Source organism: Brassica rapa, chromosome A10 (assembly GCF_000309985.2).
Source record: "Brassica rapa cultivar Chiifu-401-42 chromosome A10, CAAS_Brap_v3.01, whole genome shotgun sequence".
NCBI lineage: Eukaryota > Viridiplantae > Streptophyta > Magnoliopsida > Brassicales > Brassicaceae > Brassica > Brassica rapa.
In genome coordinates this window covers 8,253,059-8,263,225 of record NC_024804.2, presented here as the reverse complement: position 1 = coordinate 8,263,225, position 10,167 = coordinate 8,253,059, and the positions used below count along the sequence as shown (strand labels likewise).

General features: G+C 31.0%; 1 protein-coding gene and 1 long non-coding RNA gene across 9 annotated transcripts; one reads left to right on the top strand and one right to left on the bottom strand.

Moving 5' to 3' along the window:
* Nucleotides 1-774: 774 nt before the first annotated feature.
* On the top strand, nt 775-4,158 carry LOC117129202 (conserved oligomeric Golgi complex subunit 7-like). Of its 2 annotated transcripts, XR_004452839.1 has the most exons (4): nt 775-1,266; nt 1,346-1,529; nt 1,603-3,172; nt 3,259-4,158. XR_004452839.1 is itself a non-coding variant. In XM_033282600.1 (2 exons), exons 1-2 carry the CDS (start codon nt 3,083-3,085, stop codon nt 3,481-3,483), a joined length of 315 nt encoding a protein of 104 aa, XP_033138491.1. In that variant the 5' UTR covers nt 1,960-3,082; the 3' UTR covers nt 3,484-4,158. The 2 variants fall into 2 exon arrangements, 1 of the variants encoding a protein (XP_033138491.1); XM_033282600.1 differs by lacking the exons at nt 775-1,266; nt 1,346-1,529 and having other exon boundaries at nt 1,960-3,172.
* Nucleotides 4,159-4,412: 254 nt separating this feature from the next.
* Nucleotides 4,413-9,344, bottom strand: LOC117129219. Of its 7 annotated transcripts, none has more exons than XR_004452864.1 (5): nt 6,865-9,344; nt 6,714-6,782; nt 6,591-6,636; nt 6,338-6,502; nt 4,413-6,242 (listed from the first exon to the last, which is right to left on the bottom strand). It is a non-coding gene; the product is annotated as an uncharacterized LOC117129219 (long non-coding RNA). The 7 variants fall into 7 exon arrangements; XR_004452860.1 differs by lacking the exon at nt 6,591-6,636 and having other exon boundaries at nt 4,413-6,502; nt 6,865-7,169; nt 7,399-7,527; nt 7,648-9,341; XR_004452859.1 differs by lacking the exon at nt 6,591-6,636 and having other exon boundaries at nt 4,413-6,502; nt 6,865-7,527; nt 7,648-9,343.
* Between the last annotated feature and the right edge of the window lie 823 nt (nt 9,345-10,167).

Here is a 10,167-nt window from a genome sequence, read left to right as displayed (position 1 = left end):
AACCTTTGGATAAATCCTAAACCCTTAGGTAAAATTAAAAAATAAATAAAAAAATAGTAGCTGCTGTAAGAAATGAATTTTTTAATGTTGTTAAAGCCGTTCATACTAAACCCTAAACCCCTAAACCCTTGGGTAAATCCTAAACCCATGGATAGACTCATACCGTTGGAATATCTCTTTACCCAAGGGTTTAGGATTTATCCAAGGGTTTAGGGTTTCATGTTTAGGGTTTAGGATTTAGTGTTTAGTATGAACAGCTTTAACAATATTAAAAAAATCATCTTTTATTGTTATTATACGTTTTTTTATTTATTTTATCCTTTTATTTAAAAAAATAAATTCTAAAAATTTTGTTCCTTTTTTGAAAAAATTGTATATAAAATAACCAATTTTCATTGGTTGGTGAACCTATAGATTCACCTAGGGGGTGAACCCAAGAATTTCTCTTATTCTTTTCAGTCATCTTTCTTTTCACTTGTTTTCCTTAAAATGTTGACCATCTCATCTTGATCTACTATATTTTTAAAGTATTTATTCTATATTATAAATGCTAGACTTTGAAAACAATAAATCCCATCAAACTAATAAATTTGTTTGATTTTTTTGCAATAACAACCGTTCATGTTTTAAGATATTAGTTTGTTTCTGGGTAGAAATAAGTAGGAAATCATATAGTTAATTTTTTTTGTTGTTTGTTTTGGAAGTGATTCCCTGTAGGGAGGTGCATAAACACTTGAAAAAAATAGATACAGATACCAGATCATAACCAAAGTTTATGTAAAAATTCTGTCTTAAACCTGTTTATCATAAAATCAGAAAAGTAACGGCGTAGAAACCTATAACACACATGTTAAACTTTTGAAAACAAAGCTCCAGGAACTCGTATGTGATAGCACGGTGACGTTTAAATAAAAGTCCACTTCGAGAAGACGGATGTGATGCACTTGTAAAACTGGTCACAGTCACGATTCGAAATGCCTAGCTTGTTGGGAGGAAGAAAAATATGATTAAAATTCTTGAAATCATTATAGGCAAATTACTCAAGGGCTAGATAGTGTATAGGCAATAATTCAAAACTGAAAGTTTGTAGGGCGTTAATTTCTATCCTTGGAGAGGCATGGACGTCTTCATTTTTTCCGTAAAATCCGTCAGTTATCGTGTGGAGTTGGCAATCGCTGATAGCACAGTTGAAGGTGCATTCGTGTGTTTTGATGGTGTGATGACTAAGCTGCATAACCTCCGAGCAAGTGAAGCCGGTCAGTGTTGGTAAGATGTGCATTAGTCTTCTTAAAGGATTATTAAATATAAATGCTAACATACATGGTGCTTTCAATCTGACGAACAGGCTGAGGAAGGAGTAAATCCTGAGGACTCTTAGGTGCCGCTGTTTATCACAGACATGGAAGGAAAAACATTCACCTTCCAGGTCAGAGTTAGCACGTTTAACTTCACTGCACACCATTAGACCTCACCATCACCCGCATCCTTAAGAGCATGAGCGTGTTCCAGTTCCTGACTTTGTCGTTAAGGTAAGAGTGATTTTGCTAACCTTTGATTATCTATGTATGTCTGTTAGTATGTAACACTTTCCGAATGTATCAGGGGAGAAACGATGGTGATGATGCTGACATGGCAGATGGTGGTCCGGTTACTGTTCGTGTTGAAACTGGAGAAGGCAGTAATGATGCAGATAAGAATACTGATGCGAAACCAGCCGATGCTTCGGCGAAGAAGAGGACCCACTCATCTACCAAGATGGCCAAGAAATTGGATACCAGCAGTTATGGTTTCATGTTCCAAGTTTAAATACTTCTTATTTATCTGCAGTACTTTCGCAACTTTGATTATCTTTGTTTCAGTCAATAATAAAAAAAACTATTTCAATTTATTCCCTCTTATATAGTTTTTTCAATTCTTTTAACTGAAATAAAAGTGGAAAAATCCATTAGAATTGTGATCGGATCAGATTGGGCAGGGTTTGAGTAAACTCCATTCATGCTACTCCTTTGCGTTTTTGGCTTTTGACGTTGAAATCATAACAATACTAAAAGGAAACTTTTTGTCATCCTATAACTAACTTTTGAGTAATGATATAATAGAATATTTAAATAATTAGTTACTATACAGACTTTCAGTATTATTCGAGTTATCATCTTACGTGACATTCCAACCGAAATACTCTGATTTACTAATTCCTAATATTTAGTTTTTTTTTTACTATATGTTTCGGTTTAGATACAAATGACTACGGAACAAGTAAATTCATTCACAATCTTCCTAAGATTAAGAAAAATAAAGTTATAATTATATAACTAAATTGGAATTGTTGATTTATTAAAATTTTAGTTGTTTTGTAACTATTCAAATTTCAAGATTAATTGGGAGACTAACGTATGAATAATTCCAGCCGGGTTTAATTTTTAGATTTTATTTTAAAATTATTTTAATACACAGGAGGAATACAAGAAAATGTTAGTAAGGAATTTATAAAATACATTAGAATCGGATCAGTTTGGGCACGGTTTGAGTAAACTACATTCATGCTACTCCTTTGAATTCACTGCGCAACGTTAATCAGGATCATGGCTTGGTGATTGTCGAAGTGGAGATTATGACCGGACCAGAAGTTTTTTTTTGTTTTTTTTGATAAAAATGACCGGACCAGAAGTTGGTGAACGAATATTACTCCCTAGGATACAGCTAAGCCCAACTGACAGCATACATCCTTTTAACTTCGTAGACGGCAATACCCAATCCGACTTAGCTATGCCATGACAATAAATAAAAGTCAAGGCCAAAGCCTAAAGCAAGTCAGCTTTATATCTTCCCCGGCCTGTATTTACCCATGGACAGTTTTATGTTACCATGTCTCGATTGACAACACCAGAAGGCTTAAAATATTAGACGAAAGCTCCTATAAAGACGGTGAGAAGCTGACTTGAGCAGGTCTTCTGTGTTTGAAGCTTCTTTGAGAGCCACTCTGGCTAGACTAAACTCCAGCTTGTCTATTTCACTATTTGGCACAAATCTGGATCAGAACCTGTCACATTTGACAAGTGAACAAACAGCTGGAGATTTGTCTATGGCTGGACGAGCTTCCCTGGATGTGGCAGCTATTCGGTTGGTTGATGTTCCGGAGAAGGCTCGCAAACTCCTAAACCTGTTGGAACAGGTAGTCTTAATTGACAAAGATTCATAAATTAATATACACTGTTCATATGTATCATTTCCTTTTGCTGTTTTTTTTTTTTTTTGCAGTCAAAAGATCCAAGGTTCCACGCACTGCCTTTGGCATCTCAGAGAGTAGCTGCGTTTGCGGACACAGTGAACAAACTTGTATATGACATCCTCATATCAAAAGTCAGGCAAAGACTCGGGGAAGTATCTCGCCTACCAATCTGGTCTTCTGTGGAGGAACAAACTGTGTTTGCTCTACCATACTTCAGCTCATACCCTCAGGCTTACGTTACAAGCATTGGATAATATCTCCTGACTTTACCTCAGCAGCTTGAGCCTCTAGCTGAAGGAATCTCAACCAATGGTGATTCAAACAACGAGGACGCACAGTTCTTTGCAACCGAGTGGATGTTCAAGGTAGCAGAAGGCGCAACGGCTCTGTACATGGAGCAACTGAGAGGAATCCAATACATTTCAGACCGAGGAGCACAGCAACTGTGTGTAGATATAGAGTACTTGAGCAATGTGCTTGCAGCCTTGTCCATGCCGATTCCACCTGTGCTTGCAACTTTCCAGACGTGTTTGGCTACACCAAGAGATGAGCTCAAAGATGTGATGAAATCAGACGCTGGTAGTGAACTTGATTTCCCTACGGCTAATCTTGTTTGTAAGATGCGTCGTGTCAGTTTCGATTAGTCTCTGAACTCTCAAAAACATGCTTTTGTGCCCTACGAAGAGGACCTGCTAACTAATTTGTTCGGCTGGCCATTGTCATATTTGTATTACACATTTCCAAGTTTTGATGCTATCATAGGACAAGTTTCTTTGTTTTCTTAATATAATGTAATAAAGTTATACCCCCATCTGTTTTAAACAAGGAAGTTTTTGATGTTTAAAAATAGAAGATGTTTCCATTTTTTCAATGTAATTTTTACTTTTATCAAAAATTGCATAACTAATGATATTTTGTAGTTTATTTTATTATTGAATGAACAATTTTCAATTTATATTTTAATAATACTTTTTAGATAAAAACAAGTTTCAGAGTAATTATGCACCAACTTAAGAATCATGTAGGTTGAAAGCGAGAAAGTAATTAAACTCTTAGTTATGCAATACTAGGGCAAGCCCGCGCTTCGCGCGGGATTTTGACGTAATTAAGTGTTTAGATCGACATATTTTTATTTTCAAAAGCATAATTTTCTGTTTTGTGAAACATTATTTACATGTGATCATTATTTATATAATATCTAATGATATCGAGAGCTGAATTAGCTGTTGTTGACCAAATTGCATAATTATATTGTTGTGATTCTTGGAATGATATAATATTTTATCTTTATTGCGACGATGTATTTTCTTTTTTTTTTTAAATTTATTTATTTGAGGTAATCCATTATCATATGTTATTTTTAGATTTCTTGTGTATTGCGGTTCGTCAAAACTTTGTAATTAATTTCTTTAATTAAAAAATGCAAGAGACGATGTTACGATGCCATTTTGCTTTATTTAAAAGTGTGTTGATATTTGGGAGATAGTAATATGTATGCTATTTGTATTTTATTTTATTTATTAGATAGTGTTACTCTTTTTTAACTATATGTTTGATTATGTATAATTGCTCATTTTGCTTTTCCATTAATTTTCATATTATTTTTTTTGTTTTTGAGTTTGGTAACACAAAAAAAAAATATTTGTGAGATTAGATCTTTTCGTTGGTTTGAGCTTATGAAACATTATTTCCATTTGAAAATGAGTTTAAAATCATTGTTTGTTAGGATATTTTTTAGTTCTTTTTGATTTTATTATTTTATTTTATGGGATATTATAAATAAATGGTGAAATCACATTGTTAGAGTTTTTAGTTGGAACGTATTTGGAAGTTTGTTCAATAGTAAAATGAAAGTCAGCATTATTGCATACTATAGTTTTGAAGGGAGATACGATAAAAGTCATGTACATACACAAATAAATATGTATCCTATCATTTTTGATACAATTGAACATTTTTGAAGTGTGATTTGCTATAAGTACATATGTTTATATGACAACACTATTAGTACATATATTTATATGATAACAAATCTTAACATTGTTCTTTAACAAAAAAAAAAAATCTTAATATCGTTGCTCTATTTTGGAACTAAATATCCAATTTTCCTAAAACCCTCACAACTTAATTTCATATGGGTTTATGCTCTGTTAATCTCATGAAAATTATTACCATTTTCCAATGATTCAAACGTAATATTAATATTCAGAAACTTGTAAAATCACACTTCAAAAAAATTTATGTAAAATCACTGATTCAACTAACGTGGCTCATGTGGCTCGTGGCCACCAATAGCCCGTTGCTTGATCATGTACCATTGTTCCCTTTGCAACCAATATCGTGAATCACATTAGCTATTGCAACCCAAGAGTAAATATCCACTATATTAGAGCATCTCCAATGTATATCTCTATATTTTCCTCTAAAATAGAGATCTCTATTATAGAGGTGGATTTGCTCTAATGTATACTTCTATAATAGAGTTCCTCTATATCCAAGAGTAAATATCCACTATATTGGCCACAAATTTAAAACAGATTTGAATACTTTTATGCCTGCATGAAACTTCTCAGTTGCACCATTGCAAAAGAAAGAGATCAAATTGACATTTCAAACAACATCAGACGCTAATCGCAGTCGAAACTAACATAAAAGTAACATTTGCTTGTACATACCAAACAAAATCTTTTGTTTTAATCTATCACATAAAGGCAAAATCAAGAAGAGATTTGAAATTTTTATTTATAGTGAATGAGAAATACAAAAGAAAAAGACTTCATCAACGGTAGTTTTTGGACTATTGGGAACAAATAATAATTGCAAAAAAAAAAAAACTGATTGTCTTGTCTACATTTATGGGTGGAGACTTGTTGATCCAAGCATAAAGCTTCCTCCTATTATAGCTCCATTAATGGAGTTAGATCTTCCATCACTTTACTTGACCACCTTCTTCTCCTCTGGTTTCTTATACATAAAATTTTCTTGCACCAAACAATCCAATGCATTCCAAGCGCTTAAAGATATTACAACAAAATCATAACCCCGTTAAGTAAAACCAGTTTGATTAGAAAAAAAAGTTCAGATGGTTAAAAAATTGATTTGGTTTACCTTCTGTGTCCAACCAGAAGATAATGTTCCGGTTTCCCTTAGCCTTCTTCTGCTTGTTTAGACCAATTCAGGAAGAAACAAAACTACCTTAGAGAGACATGTAGCAAGCTTTTGTTTTCCTATTATCTGACTTGTCACGCCCAGGAGTGTAGAAGGTGACCTGGTCTAGATCATCCAAAAACATACCATGTTACTGAGAAATATATTACTTACGATGCAAGAAACTCAATGAGAATGCAATTTATAGTATTACTTTAACAATGAAGCTTCTTTCACATGCCATTCTTTTCTGCCCTACGCTATTAATTTTCATATTATGTCATCAACTCTTCATGATCAAGATGAACTTCAACGTAATCGTAAAGATAAACTGTACCGTTAAGAAGACGTGTGAAGAAGCGGTTAGATTCAGTTCGACGCCAGCTTTCATAGACATAAGCAGAACCTGATACATCATATTATCATACAGTTATTTAATTTTATTCTTGATTCACAGTTTTTTGTCAGAAACTTATCAATTTACTTACTGTTTTGTGATGGTTTCATTGCATCCTTCAACACTTTCTCACTGGACTTCTGAGATAATTTTCCATTGAACCAAAAGACTTCTAATCCCCCTTTTCACAAAAGAATCTATTGAAGATCCATAAACAAAGTATATTGGCTTAAAGACAATGCTCTTCTCACCAGTAAGGCCATATCAGACATCTTGATATTCTCTAAACATCTGGGCAGCACTGAAACCGTTAGACTCTTTCCATTTATTAACAATATCAACACGGAATAACCACTCTGTTGGGCATGGATGAGATTTGTTTTCTTCATTAATATCCTGCAGATTGCTTAAAACTATCATACAATAATCTATTTTTTAAAACAAAAACATTGTTGAAAACTAAAATCGAGTCAAGGAAAAAATTTACATATGATATTTGACTCAAATGGTATTTATAACATAGGAACTTTACATGTCCCCACTATAGACTCTCGTTTCAATATACTAAGGAGCCTTTATCTTAGTACAATACCATCATTGAATTTCTCCATATGTAGCTTCATACCTTCTATGAAGCAGAGCATTAGTAATTTTTTTATATGTTGCAATCTCTTGACTGTAATACAGAAACCGCGACCAAAGCTCCTCTTTTCGCCAAACTCAGCTTGTAAAGACTTTGACTTTAAATCATCATCTGCATTTGTTTGAGCCATTGTCAGATTAAAAAGACCGAGGAGCTTAACAAAATGAAGAAGCAAACATCGTATGACTAAGATCACAAATTAATTAAGATCACGTTACTTGTAAATCTTACAGAAAAAACTTGAGTTTGTTTACTAAATCGCCGGAGCAACCTTGGCTTCAAGGAGAAGCATATTGACGCCCAAAACGATTTAAGAAGAAGTCCAGACGAATTGACTGAGTTTAGCCACTAACCGTTCATGTTTCCCTTTGCTAGGCAGAGGAAGTCAACGCATCAACCTAACCTCAACCGAAGAAGAAAATTTACCAGATTTCAAATTAGAAATAAGAACTTTCGAGTTAGCCATTTATGTGAAAATAACTTTACTTTGTTGGTTCAACAGATCGAGAAGATGGTTTTGATAAGAGGAAGGCTTAACTTTTTATATTCGCAGTGACACCGCCTCGGAGAAGAGAAGTTCACATTCAAGACCAGATCGTGGTTGATGGAGTTAAGAAGAGGTTTAATGAGACGAATCTGTAACTGGTAACGTTTTTGGTCGATGAAAAAGAAGATCAGATGACGAAGAACAAAGAACGGAGATGAACATTGTGCTATTAGGGTTGACTGCTATCGGGCTGCTTTTCTTGTGCCAAATTAAAAAAAGCCCACACACAAACTTAGCCCATATGGATCGCTGATTCCTTTAATGAAACGCTGTGTTTCGAGCAGGCGGACACGTGTTGACTCCTCGTGAAGCGACTTTCCTAAGTGGAATCCTAGGTGGCAGCCTCAGGAGAGAGCAAAACATCTTTTATATATAAAGACTAGGAGTTAATCCGTGCTACGTGCGGGGCTATTTTCATTTTCAAATGTTAACCATATAGTTATTTTTTTGAACGTTGTATTCTGAACAACAACAAATTCTGAATTGTATGTATGTGTGAATACATATTTCTTTAGAAAAAATCAGAAAACTATACATTTTTTAGATAGATGTTTGATATAGTTTTTCCTTTCTTATATTGTATATTTACTTATTATTTTTTTTTTCTTATATTGTAAGACAATTCTCTCAAATAGATCTTTTAAGTTTTTTGTCACAAAATAGTATTCAATAAAGAAAGTGACCAAAATAGTCTCTTTTATTTTAAAAAATTTAATTTTTTAATTTTTATTTTTAAAAATTTGAAATCCTATCCTCAAAATCCCACCCCTTAACTCTAAACCATAAGTCTATGTTAGTTAACCATAGGGTATAAATGTATTTTTACTCTTTAATAAGACTTATTTTGATTATTTTTCTCATTTATAGCTATTTTGTAGCAAAAACTTAAAAATGGCTATCCAAGGGAATTTTTCAATATTGTATATTTATTTATTCTAATTTTCTTGTTTTTAAATCAAATGATAATATTACGATAGATGTTTAATGTAATATTTATATTTCTTATACTGTATATTCGCTTATTATTTATTTAAATATACATTTTTCATTTAACTATATATTTTTCAGATAAATATTTAATTTAGTTTTTCCATTTTTTATATTGTATATTTACTTACTGTTTATCTTTTTTTTTTTTTTTATATTTACTTATTCTAAATTTCTTGTTTTTATATCAATGATAATATTACGCTATGTATTTAATGTAATATTTTTTATTTCTTATATATTATATTTACTTATTATTTATTCTTTCTTATATTTTATATTTACTTATTATAATATTTAGCATTAATATTCACTTATTGTATTTTTAAATAATGAAAATGTAAAACAATACCTTTTTGAGATAGATGTTTAATATAGTTTTTGCACTTCTTAATTGTATTTTACCTATTGTTTATTTTTCTTATATTGTATATTTACTTATTCTATTTTTTTTACTTTTGTATCAAAAGATAATATTATTTATAAATGTTTAATGTAATATTTATATTTCTTATATTATAAATTTACTTATAATTTATTTTATTGTATGTTTCTCAGATTTGTTTTTATTTTCCTTATATAGTATATTTACTTATTCTAATAATACGATAGATGCTTAATATAATATTTCTATTTAATATATTGTATACTAATTTATTATTTATTTTACTATACATTTTTTAGAGAGATTTTTAATTTAGATTTTTCATTTATTAATTGTATTTTACCTTTTTTTTATTTTTCTTATATTGTATATTTACTTATTCTAATTTTCTTGCTTTTATATCAAATGATATTATTATAATAGATGCTTCATGTAAAATTTATATTTCTTATATTGTATGCTTATGTTTATTATATTGTATATTTACTTATAAAAATATTTGGAAGTCATAAAAATGTAAAAATCTAAATTTTTCAAATAGATGTTTAATGTAGTTGTTCTGTCTCTTATCTTGTGTATTTACTTTTTTAATTGTATATTTACTTATCTAACTATTTTTATTTTATATCAAATTGTAATACTACGATATAAATTTAATGTAGTATTTTTATTTCTTATATTTTATATTTACTTATTATTTATTTAATTATAGATTTTCTAGATAGATGTCTAATGTATTTTTTGTATTTCTTATATTATATATTTACTTATTATTCATTTTTTTTTTATATTTACTTATTCTAATATTATAATATATGTGTAATCTAATATT

What these genes read in the sequence shown, in the direction of transcription:
- LOC117129202 (XM_033282600.1), top strand. Translation starts at nt 3,083, where the DNA reads ATGGCTGGACGAGCTTCCCTGGATGTGGCAGCTATTCGGTTGGTTGAT. An exon ending in TCCTAAACCTGTTGGAACAG is followed by an intron (nt 3,173 to 3,258) that starts GTAGTCTTAATT and finishes TTTTTTTTGCAG; the next exon opens with TCAAAAGATCCAAGGTTCCA.